Source organism: Mixophyes fleayi, chromosome 6 (assembly GCF_038048845.1).
Source record: "Mixophyes fleayi isolate aMixFle1 chromosome 6, aMixFle1.hap1, whole genome shotgun sequence".
Classification (NCBI taxonomy): domain Eukaryota; kingdom Metazoa; phylum Chordata; class Amphibia; order Anura; family Limnodynastidae; genus Mixophyes; species Mixophyes fleayi.
This window is the reverse complement of record NC_134407.1, coordinates 171,065,750-171,078,810: the sequence shown is the minus strand read 5'-3', so window position 1 is coordinate 171,078,810 and position 13,061 is coordinate 171,065,750. Positions and strand designations below refer to the sequence as shown.

The following is a 13,061-nucleotide window of genomic DNA, read 5'->3' as shown; positions in this document are numbered from 1 at the left end:
TTAGGGATGAGCGCGCTCGGATTTCTGAAATCCGAGCCCACCCGAACGTTGCGGATCCGAGTCGGATCCGAGACAGATCCGGGTATTGGCGCCAAATTCAAAAGTGAAACTGAGGCTCTGACTCATAATCCCGTTGTCGGATCTCGCGATACTCGGATCCTATAAATTCCCCGCTAGTCGCCGCCATCTTCACTCGGGCATTGATCAGGGTAGAGGGAGGGTGTGTTAGGTGGTCCTCTGTGCTGTTTAGTTCTGTGCTGTTTAGTTCTGTGCTGTTTAGTTCTGTGCTGTTTAGTTCTGTGCTGTTTAGTTCTGTGCTGTGCTGTGCTGTGCTGTGCTGTGCTGTGCTGTGCTGTGCTGTGCTGTGCTGTGTTCTGCAGTATCAGTCCAGTGGTGCTGTGTGCTGTGCTCTGTCCTTCTGAGGTCAGTGGTGCTGCTGGGTCCTGTGCTGTGTCCTGTTCAGTCCAGTGGTGCTGTGTCCTGTGCTCTGTGCTTCTAAGGGCATAGTTATTTCCCCAATATTCCCCTGTGTTTAAAAAAATAAAAAATTTTTTTTTTTATAAAATACCAAAAACTACTTTAATATTTTTTAATTACCACAAAATTTTCACAACCAATCCTGCAGTATAAGCCCATTGGTACTGCAATATTACCAAGTTCACACATTCAGCAGTAAAAGTCCAGTGGTACTGCAATATTACAAAGTTTACACATTCTGCAGTATCAGTCCAGTGGTGCTGTGTCCTGTGCTCTGTCCTGCTGAGTTCCGTAGTGCTGCTGGGTCCTGTGCCGTGTCCTGTTCAGTCCAGTGGTGCTGTGTCCTGTGCTCTGTGCTTCTAAGGGCATAGTTATTTCCCCATTATTCCCAAGTTTGTAAAAAATAAAAAAAAAGTAAAAAAAAATAAAAAATTAAAAAAAAAAAAAAATATATAATAATTATAACCAAATTTGCAAAACCAATCCAGCATTATAAGTCCATTGGTACTGCAATATTACCAAGTTCACACATTCAGCAGTAAAAGTCCAGTGGTACTGCAATATTACAAAGTTTACACATTCTGCAGTATCAGTCCAGTGGTGCTGTGTCCTGTGCTCTGTCCTGCTGAGTTCCGTAGTGCTGCTGGGTCCTGTGCCGTGTCCTGTTCAGTCCAGTGGTGCTGTGTCCTGTGCTCTGTGCTTCTAAGGGCATAGTTATTTCCCCATTATTCCCAAGTTTGTAAAAAATAAAAAAAAAGTAAAAAAAAATAAAAAATTTAAAAAAAAAAAATATATATAATAATTATAACCAAATTTGCAAAACCAATCCAGCATTATAAGTCCATTGGTACTGCAATATTACCAAGTTCACACATTCAGCAGTAAAAGTCCAGTGGTACTGCAATATTACAAAGTTTACACATTCTGCAGTATCAGTCCAGTGGTGCTGTGTCCTGTGCTCTGTCCTGCTGAGTTCCGTAGTGCTGCTGGGTCCTGTGCCGTGTCCTGTTCAGTCCAGTGGTGCTGTGTCCTGTGCTCTGTGCTTCTAAGGGCATAGTTATTTCCCCATTATTCCCAAGTTTGTAAAAAATAAAAAAAAAGTAAAAAAAAAAAAAAAATTAAAAAAAAAAAAAATATATATAATAATTATAACCAAATTTGCAAAACCAATCCAGCATTATAAGTCCATTGGTACTGCAATATTACCAAGTTCACACATTCTGCAGTATCTTGTGCTACATATAATGGAGACCAAAAATTTGGAGGATAAAGTAGGGAAAGATCAAGACCCACTTCCTCCTAATGCTGAAGCTGCTGCCACTAGTCATGACATAGACGATGAAATGCCATCAACGTCGTCTTCCAAGCCCGATGCCCAATCTCGTAGTACCGGGCATGTAAAATCCAAAAAGCCCAAGTTAAGAAAAAGTAGCAAAAAGAGAAACTTAAAATCATCTGAGGAGAAACGTAAAGTTGCCAATATGCCATTTACGACACGGAGTGGCAAGGAACGGCTTAGGCCCTGGCCCGTGTTCATGACTAGTGGTTCAGCTTCACCCACGGATCTTAGCCCTCCTCCTCCTCCCCCCCCCTACAAAAAATTGAAGAGAGTTATGCTGTCAGCAACAAAACAGCAAACAACTCTGCCTTCTAAAGAGAAATTATCACAAATCCCCAAGGCGAGTCCAAGGGTGTTGGTGGTTGTCAAGCCTGACCTTCCCATCACTGTACGGGAAGAGGTGGCTCGGGAGGAGGCTATTGATGATGTAGCTGGCGCTGTGGAGGAACTTGATGATGAGGATGGTGATGTGGTTATTGTAAATGAGGCACCAGGGGGGGAAACAGCTGATGTCCATGGGATGAAAAAGCCCATCGTCATGCCTGGTCAGAAGACCAAAAAATGCACCTCTTCGGTCTGGAGTTATTTTTATCCAAATCCAGACAACCAATGTATGGCAATATGTAGCTTATGTAAAGCTCAAATAAGCAGGGGTAAGGATCTTGCCCACCTAGGAACATCCTCCCTTATACGTCACCTGAATAACCTTCATAGTTCAGTGGTTAGTTCAGGAACTGGGGCTAGGACCCTCATCGGTACAGGGACACCTAAATCCCGTGGTCCAGTTGGATACACACCAGCAACACCCTCCTCGTCAACTTCCTCCACAATCTCCATCAGATTCAGTCCTGCAGCCCAAGTCACCAGCCAGACTGAGTCCTCCTCAATACGGGATTCATCCGAGGAATCCTGCAGCGGTACGCCTACTACTGCCACTGCTGCTGTTGCTGCTGTTAGTCGGTCATCTTCCCAGAGGGGAAGTCGTAAGACCGCTAAGTCTTTCACCAAACAATTGACCGTCCAACAGTCGTTTGCCATGACCACCAAATACGATAGTAGTCACCCTATTGCAAAGCGTATAACTGCGGCTGTAACTGCAATGTTGGTGTTAGACGTGCGCCCGGTGTCCGCCATCAGTGGAGTGGGATTTAGAGGGTTGATGGAGGTATTGTGTCCCCGGTACCAAATCCCCTCGAGATTCCACTTCACTAGGCAGGCGATACCAAAAATGTACAGAGAAGTACGATCAAGTGTCCTCAGTGCTCTTAAAAATGTGGTTGTACCCACTGTCCACTTAACCACGGACATGTGGACAAGTGGTTCTGGGCAAACGAAGGACTATATGACTGTGACAGCCCACTGGGTAGATGCATCCCCTTCCGCAGCAACAGCAACAGCTGCATCAGTAGCAGCATCTACAAAATGGCTGCTCATGCAAAGGCAGGCAACATTGTGCATTACAGGCTTTAATAAGAGGCACAACGCTGCCAACATATTAGAGAAAATGAGGGAAATTATCTCCCAGTGGCTTACCCCACTTAGACTCTCATGGGGATTTGTGGTGTCAGACAATGCCAGTAACATTGTGCGGGCATTAAATATGGGCAATTTCCAGCACGTCCCATGTTTTGCCCACACCATTAATTTGGTGGTGCAGCATTACCTCAAGAGTGACAGGGGTGTGCAGGAGATGCTTGCGGTGGCCCGCAAAATTGCTGGACACTTTCGGCATTCAGCCAGTGCCTACCGCAGACTAGAGGCACATCAAAAAAGCTTGAACCTGCCCTGCCATCACCTCAAACAAGAGGTTGTGACGCGCTGGAACTCCACCCTCTATATGCTGCAGAGGATGGAGGAGCAGCAAAAGGCCATTCAGGCCTACACAGCCACCTACGACATAGGCAAAGGAGTGGGGATGCGCCTGAGTCAAGCGCAGTGGAGACTGATTTCCGTGTTGTGCAAGGTTCTGCAGCCATTTGAACTTGCCACACGAGAAGTCAGTTCCGACACTGCCAGCTTGAGTCAGGTCATTCCCCTGATCAGGCTGTTGCAGAAGCAGCTGGAGAAAGTGAGGGAGGAGCTGGTAAGCCATTGCGATTACAGCAAGCATGTAGCTCTTGTGGATGTAGCCCTTCGTACGCTTTGCCAGGATCCGAGGGTGGTCACTCTTTTAAAGTCAGAGGAATACATTCTGGCCACCGTGCTCGATCCTCGGTTTAAAGCGTATGTTGTGTCTCTGTTTCCGGCGGACACAAATCTACAGCGGTGCAAAGACCTGCTGGTCAGGAGATTGTCCTCTGAAGAGGACCGTGACATGCCAACAGCTCCACCCTCATTTTCTTCCACATCTATGGCTGCGAGGAAAAAGCTCAGTTTTCCCAAAAGAGGCACTGGCGGGGATGCTGATAACATCTGGTCCGGACTGAAGGACCTGCCAACCATTGCAGACATGTCTACTCTCGCTGCATTGGATGCTGTCACAATAGAAAAAATTGTGGATGATTACTTTGCTGACACCATCCAAGTAGACATGTCAGACAGTCCATATTGTTACTGGCAGGAAAAAAAGGCAGTTTGGAAGCCCCTGTACAAACTGGCTCTATTTTACCTGAGTTGTCCCCCCTCCAGTGTGTACTCGGAAAGAGTTTTTAGTGCAGCGGGGAACCTGGTCAGTGAGCGGCGAAGGAGGTTGCTTCCTCACAACGTTGAAAAAATGATGTTTATAAAAATGAATAATCAATTCCTCAATGAAGTACAGCACTGCCCTCCAGATACTACAGAGGGACCTGTGGTTGTGGAGTCCAGCGGGGACGAATTGATAATGTGTGATGAGGAGGAAGTACACACTGTAGGGGGAGAGGAATCAGAGGTTGAGGATGAGGACGACATCTTGCCTCAGTAGAGCCTGTTTAGTCTGTACAGGGAGAGATGAATAGCTTTTTTGGTGTGGGGGCCCAAACAAACCAATCATTTCAGTCAAAGTTGTTTGGTAGGCCCTGTCGCTGAAATGATTGGTTTGTTAAAGTGTGCATGTCCTATTTCAACAGCAGACCTCTCAACTGCAGCTCATCCCTCCTCTGCGGGGATAATGTCTCCTGTGCTCTGACACGTCACTCTGTGTACTCTCAGCCTCAGGATCTGACACTACAGCTACCATGCCTCTTGTAGCAGCCCTCACTCCAGGGCCTCTTCCATGTGCAGTGTCCCCCTCTCTCTTGGGTTCACTATAGTGGCATGGAGTTCTCCCCCTCATCCAGGGCACACATTCCTTGCCCTGGCTCAGTCACCACGCTCAGACTTCCAGGCAATGCTGGGGGAGCCTGGGAGCTTCCACCCCAGGTCCCCAGCTACAACTCTCCTCTCCTGTGTCTTCTCTCTCTTTCTGACACTTTAAAGATCGTGCCTTTAAATGAAAAAGTCAGTCTTCATTGCACGACTATGTGCAAGTGCAACAGGGACATTTTTTGGGGTTTACAAAGTCAAACAATAACACTACGACCCTGTCTGTCTGGGGTCTGTCAATGACGAATTGTCTGGAGCATGTTTTGAGGAGGTATTGTGGCCCCGGTATCAAATTGGGTACCGGGGCCACCCCACTATGCAGTCCAGATACTTGTTTGGTGGAATTCCGACACGTGGAGGGTTTTTAAATTATATTGTGGCCTCGGTACCAAATTGTGTACCGGGGCCACCACACTACACAGTCAAGATACTTGTTTGGTGGAATTCAGACTAGTTGAGGGTTTTATTATTATATTGTGTGGACCACTCTATCTATACCACACTACAACTCTATACCACTCTATTTCCTACTTTAATTCTATTTAATTCTATTTCCTACTTTAATTCTATTACTAATTAATTACCATAAAGAGGAACAAAAAAAACCAATTTTACCAAAAGTATAATATGACTTAGACTTACAAACACTACACTTGAAAGATCGTGCCTTTAAATGAAAAAGTCAGTCTTCATTGCACGACTATGTGCAAGTGCAACAGGGACATTTTTTTGGGTTTACAAAGTCAAACAATAACACTACGACCCTGTCTGTCTGGGGTCTGTCAATGACGAATTGTCTGGAGCATGTTTTGAGGAGGTATTGTGGCCCCGGTATCAAATTGGGTACCGGGGCCACCCCACTATGCAGTCCAGATACTTGTTTGGTGGAATTCCGACACGTGGAGGGTTTTTAAATTATATTGTGGCCTCGGTACCAAATTGTGTACCGGGGCCACCACACTACGCAGTCAAGATACTTGTTTGGTGGAATTCAGACCAGTTGAGGGTTTTATTATTATATTGTGTGGACCACTCTATCTATACCACACTACAACTCTATACCACTCTATTTCCTACTTTAATTCTATTTAATTCTATTTCCTACTTTAATTCTATTACTAATTAATTACCATAAAGAGGAACAAAAAAAACCAATTTTACCAAAAGTATAATATGACTTAGACTTACAAACACTACACTTGAAAGATCGTGCCTTTAAATGAAAAAGTCAGTCTTCATTGCACGACTATGTGCAAGTGCAACAGGGACATTTTTTTGGGTTTACAAAGTCAAACAATAACACTACGACCCTGTCTGTCTGGGGTCTGTCAATGACGAATTGTCTGGAGCATGTTTTGAGGAGGTATTGTGGCCCCGGTATCAAATTGGGTACCGGGGCCACCCCACTATGCAGTCCAGATACTTGTTTGGTGGAATTCCGACACGTGGAGGGTTTTTAAATTATATTGTGGCCTCTGTACCAAATTGTGTACCGGGGCCACCACACTACGCAGTCAAGATACTTGTTTGGTGGAATTCAGACCAGTTGAGGGTTTTATTATTATATTGTGTGGACCACTCTATCTATACCACACTACAACTCTATACCACTCTATTTCCTACTTTAATTCTATTTAATTCTATTTCCTACTTTAATTCTATTACTAATTAATTAACATAAAGAGGAACAAAAAAACCCAATTTTACCAAAAGTATAATATGACTTAGACTTACAAACACTACACTTGAAAGATCGTGCCTTTAAATGAAAAAGTAAGTCTTCATTGCACGACTATGTGCAACAGGGACAGTTTTTTTCTTTACAAAGTCAACTAATAACACTTGGACCCTGTCTGTCTTTAACATACTTAATGGGATCTCAATGACGAATTGTCTGTAGCATGTTTGGAGGAGGTATTGTGGCCCCGGTATCAAGTTGGGTACCGGGGCCACCCCACTACGCAGTCCAGATACTTGTTTGGTGGAATTCTGACACGTGGAGGGTGTATTTATTTTATTGTGGCCCCGGTATCAAGTTGGGTACCGGGGCCACCCCACTACGCAGTCCAGATACTTGTTTGGTGGAATTCTGACACGTGGAGGGTGTATTTATTTTATTGTGGCCCCGGTATCAAGTTGGGTACCGGGGCCACCCCACTACGCAGTCCAGATACTTGTTTGGTGGAATTCTGACACGTGGAGGGTGTATTTATTTTATTGTGGCCCCGGTATCAAGTTGGGTACCGGGGCCACCCCACTACGCAGTCCAGATACTTGTTTGGTGGAATTCTGACACGTGGAGGGTGTATTTATTTTATTGTGGCCCCGGTATCAAGTTGGGTACCGGGGCCACCCCACTACGCAGTCCAGATACTTGTTTGGTGGAATTCTGACACGTGGAGGGTGTATTTATTTTATTGTGGCCCCGGTATCAAGTTGGGTACCGGGGCCACCCCACTACGCAGTCCAGATACTTGTTTGGTGGAATTCTGACACGTGGAGGGTGTATTTATTTTATTGTGGCCCCGGTACCAAATTGTGTACCGGGGCCACCACACTACGCAGTCAAGATAGATAGATGCGTATCATAGATAAAGTACATTCAGTGGTGTGGGGCAAATTGAAAAATATTCAAAATGCACTGACATTATCAAAAACAAGAGGTTGTCACACGCTAAAACTCCAACATGTATATGATGGAGAGGATGGAGGAGCAGCCGTATGTGTAGTGTAATGCAGACCTGTTGAAGGTTTTTTATATATTTTATTGTGGTGCCCAGTGCCCACTCCTCTACGCAGTCCAGGTACATTTATTGGTGCGATTCATAAAAGTTCAGGGTTTTTAATATATTGTGGTGACCCACTCCTCTACGCAGTCCAGGTACATTTATTGGTGCGAATCAAACAAGTTGATGGTTTTCTTATTATATATATTGTGGTGACCCACTCCTCTACGCAGTCCAGGTACATTTATTGGTGCGATTCATAAAAGTTCAGGGTTTTTAAGATATTGTGGTGACCCACTCCTCTACGCAGTCCAGGTACATTTATTGGTGCGATTCATAAAAGTTCAGGGTTTTTAATATATTGTGGTGACCCACTCCTCTACGCAGTCCAGGTACATTTATTGGTGCGATTCATAAAAGTTCAGGGTTTTTAAGATATTGTGGTGACCCACTCCTCTACGCAGTCCAGGTACATTTATTGGTGCGATTCATAAAAGTTCAGGGTTTTTAAGATATTGTGGTGACCCACTCCTCTACGCAGTCCAGGTACATTTATTGGTGCGATTCATAAAAGTTCAGGGTTTTTAAGATATTGTGGTGACCCACTCCTCTACGCAGTCCAGGTACATTTATTGGTGCGATTCATAAAAGTTCAGGGTTTTTAATATATTGTGGTGACCCACTCCTCTACGCAGTCCAGGTACAATTATTGGTGCGAATCATAAAAGTTCAGGGTTTTTAATATATATTGTGGTGACCCACTCCTCTACGCAGTCCAGAAAGATACCTTGTTGCAACGTTTTGGACTAATAACTATATTGTGAGGTGTTCAGAATACACTGTAAATTAGTGGAAATGCTTGTTATTGAATGTTATTGAGGTTAATAATAGCCTAGGAGTGAAAATAAGCCCAAAAACTTGATTTTTAAACTTTTTATGTTTTTTTCAAAAAAAATCCGAATCCAATACCTTAAATCCGAACCGAGACCTTTCGTCAAGTGTTTTGCGAGACAAATCCGAACCTCAAAAATAACGAAAATCCGGATCCAAAACACAAAACACGAGACCTCAAAAGTCGCCGGTGCACATCCCTAACTGGAATATTGCATCATTGGAACTTTTGTGAAGTTTCGCTGCAACTTAGCACATCTCTAGTTATAGTATCCATTACTGCCATCTAGTGTTTAAATTACTAACTGCAGATCTGCTATTAAAAAACTGAGAGACTATTATATTTTGAAGAACTACATCTCCTGTTGGTGCTATTATAAATTACCTTGTAAGAAATGAGGTGCTGAATAGATTGAAAATTATTATCTATTCAAGTCCAGAATGGCAGGTGGGCCTGACAAAAGTAGTAGGTTAGTCTTAGCTCCCAAAAGTATGCTACAATAAGTTGCTCAGCCTTAAACAGCAAACAATGCAGCCACTTAAGACAGTATTGACCATGAGACTAATAAATACACACAATGGCTAAGCAATAAAAACCAAGGCTTTGGGCACAAATACAAATTATCGGCAACTCTGCTTTGTATACCAGGACTGCTTATTTGTCCCAGTCTTGTCCTATATCTATTATTCTTTATTGACCCAAACATTTATGCTATTTTTATGCATGTACATGTTTCATATAGAAGTGGATTTGCACCACAGATTTCCTGTACCTCATCCCCTCCTCCTCAACCTGTCCCCAACCTCGTTCTGGTGGATGCAGCGGTTAACCATGGAGCCATGGACAATCACATGCCCCCCCCTACCCAGACCTCCCCTCCTGCCCCTCAGAAATTTCCTCTAATCTTCCTCTGAATTGCTGGCAATTCCTTCCACAGCACATATTACGAATAAATATATTAAAGGTCATTCTGATGGCCTTATTTTAATGATTACTGTGCAGACTTAGAACTATAGGTCTACAAAATATTCAGTACCATCCTTTAAGCGGTGTGATTATGTCTTTAGACATATTTAGACTATAGACTATTTTGTCTTGCATTATTGAGTGATGTTTTTTTCCTTATTTTTGTAGATCTGTTCTGGCTACCTTAAGACTAATAAATAGCCAAGTATACATACATGAATCTGTTATTTTAAGTAAACATTTATCTTCCTGTATTAAATGTATTTGTGCATGCTTTAAACATTCTGCACAATAGACAAGAAAGACAACACACAACTTAGCGGTAATATACCTACACTTATCTGTTTCTGACCAGTGTTTCTCATGTGCAGGAGGACCACAATACTTACGTAGTGCTGGTGGTGAGAGCTGAGCAAAGTCTTCATTTATGTTAGGTAGATCAGGAAGACTGGGAGAAAATCCATCCAAAATCCTAAAATGATACCAGAGAATGCAGATATAAAGAGCTTAATCTAAATATACTTATATAAATGATATAGAACTTAGGAAACAAATGGTGAGAGGTTTTATATTCAAAAAGATATACAGGATATTATATATAGTAATAGGAGAATTCATAGTGAGAGTTTTGATGAAGCATGCGTAGTGGGATAGATACGCTTTGCACAGTCTCTACCCCAGAGAACTTTGAGTTTGGAGCCCAGTGACTGTTAGTTACACCCCTGAGGGTGAGTTTATATAGAGTAAATATTATTATTAACATTTACTTACATAGCGCCAGTATATCCCATAGTACTTTAATAGGAAGAGATATAGGGAGCGGTAATATGTAGTAATAGGAGGAGTTTTAGGGAGAGGTTATATGGAGCAATAGGAGGAGATATAGAGAGAGGTTATATGGAGTAATAGGAGGAGATATAAGGAAAGGTTATATGGAGTAATAGAAGGAGATATAGGGAGAGGTTATATGGAGTGATAGGAGGAGTTATAGGGAGAGGTTATATGGAGTAATAGGAGGAGATATATGGAGAGGCTATATGGAGTAATAGAAGGAGCTATAGAGAGAGGTTATATGGAGTGATCGGAGGAGTTCTAGGGAGAGGTTATATGGAGTAATAGGAGGAGTTATAGGGACAGGTTATATGGAGTAATAGGAGGAGTTATAGGGAGAGGTTATAAGGAGTAATAGGGGGAGAAATAGGGAAAGGTTATATGGAGTAATAGGAGGAGTTATAGGGCTAGATTTACTAAGCTGTGGGTTTGAAAAAGTGGGGATGTTGCCTATAGCAACCAATCAGATTCTAGCTTTCATTTATTTAGTACCTTCTACAAAATGAAAGCTAGAATCTGATTGGTTGCTATAGGCAACATCCCCACTTTTTCAAACCCGCAGCTTAGTAAATCTAGCCCATAGGGTGAGGTTTCATATAGTATAACAAAGATTATATGAAAAATAGTCGGGGTTTTAGGACAATATTACAAAGAGGAGCTATTTCATCGATTTATATTAAAAAACAATTCTGACAACAAAAATTGCTATACAAGGTTTTTTACTTTTATTTATAGTAATTTAAAGAACTCACAATGGATATGGAAACTTCTGCTCAGGGATCAAGGGAGGAATAACTGGATCTTTTACCCGACAGCTTCTCCTGTACAAGTAACACAGGGTAAAGAGTCAGTTTTTATTTAATCCACCAACAATGATTGAGATTTCTCAACACACTCTGTTCCTTAGACATTAGGGAGCATCTCGTCTCTGAATTAAAAAATAAGTTTGTGTTTTGCTTTTATCTTCAGTAGTTTATTTCACATTGTCCTTGTTACACTGTGCTGTAATATGTTTGTGCACATTATAATCTATAATAATGTCTTTTTGTAGAATCTTATTCCACTCTTACCTTAAAGAACTGGTTGATTGGCTCATGGATTTCCCGCTGATCTTGCGAGACATAGTTCCGGTTTTAGATAACTGAGAGTCAGAGTCCTATGATATTGGGAAAATATTTAATTTGCCATTCATTTGCATCTCATAGTTATTAATATCAACAGTCAGTCCAAGTACTATCTGCAAAAGCTATACCTGTTTTATTGCTTATGTATCATTATGTACTGTAATGCTTTGCAATGTTTGTAGCTGTGTATAAGGCAATTTTTGATCATTTCCAACTTATACAATGTATGCCAGAGAGAAATCCATCCTCTTATAGTAAAGCTTATGAGGCAGATATACAAAGGGGTGCAAAGCCCTAATGCTAGGGAAAACTTGACTTTTCGCTGTGGATAGGGCTTTTAAATTGTGGCTCAATACATTAAAGGTTTACTACTGTTTAATAACACCATACTTACCTACTTTTGAGACCAGAGCTGTCCGGGAGGGGGTCCGTCGAGGGGGCGTGGCCACGCGGGATGCACCATTAGGCTCCGCCCCTGTCAATCTTAGGAAATTCTGGGCAATCGTAGCAGGGGCGGGGCCACGATGGCGCGGTTAGCCCTGCCCCCACCATCTACAACAACGGGGAGATGCTGGTTCCGGGATTTTTGCCTGCTCTCTCTGGAGTCCGGGAGAACTCCCAAAAATTCGTGAGTCTCCCGGACATTCTGGGAGAGTAGGCAACTATGAATAACACTGTTCTCACCCGTGATAACCCAGTCGGCGGTATCGGGGAACCTATTTAAGTATTGTAGTGGTACTTGTAGCACGATGACAATAAGTGATTAAAATCATTTAAAAGATGATTTATCCTGCAACGGCGAAGTGGTAAGTTAGCTATGGTCACTTTCCAGTATACTGTGGCAGCTGGCGATATTGTTTAGATAAATTGCAGTGCTAAGGGATTTTGCATTGCCATAATATTTGTATTTTATAGTTAAAATGAAACAAATGTTTAACTTCATTTTTTTAAAGGGTAGATCAACATGGGCACTTGGCTTATTGTCAATAATCACTAATTTATATGTTAACGTGCAAATGTAAATAATATGTTATTCACATGTAAAAGGGTTGCTCTGCATTTTGCAACTTATACCCATTAATAATTTTAACAAGTAATTTTATTATCTAGTGGGACATTAATGAAACTGGTGCTGATGCTGGGTTGGCGTTTCCCATAGTAAATCATACTTGTATACTCCCCCCGGAATTTCTGGGAGCCTCACACATTTTGGGGAGTCCTCCCGAGCTCCCGAAAGAGGAGGCACACTCGTAGAAAAATAAAAATGACAGAATCTTATAGCATTGTATGGTGATTACAACCTTTTTCCTTTTCATCAGTTTTCATAAATGTCCTCAAAGTTTCCTTAACTTGCATTTTTTCGCAGTGCCTTTAAGCCCCGTTTATTAGCCCTAATGCTGGGAATTACAGACTTTGTTTCACTT

The 13,061-nt window shown here is 42.4% G+C and overlaps 1 protein-coding gene across 3 annotated transcripts in view; it reads right to left on the bottom strand.

Annotated features, from left to right (window-relative positions):
- The window catches only part of ABI3 (ABI family member 3), a 57,355-nt gene that overhangs the window by 32,650 nt on the left and 11,644 nt on the right, over positions 1-13,061 (bottom strand). For all 3 annotated transcript variants that reach the window (XM_075177194.1, XM_075177195.1, XM_075177192.1), the window contains exons 4-6: positions 11,584-11,669; positions 11,266-11,334; positions 10,072-10,154 (exon numbers count right to left, since the gene is read on the bottom strand). In XM_075177194.1, coding sequence (XP_075033295.1) covers positions 10,072-10,154; positions 11,266-11,334; positions 11,584-11,669 — 238 coding nt within the window. The remainder of the gene's footprint in view (positions 1-10,071; positions 10,155-11,265; positions 11,335-11,583; positions 11,670-13,061) is intronic.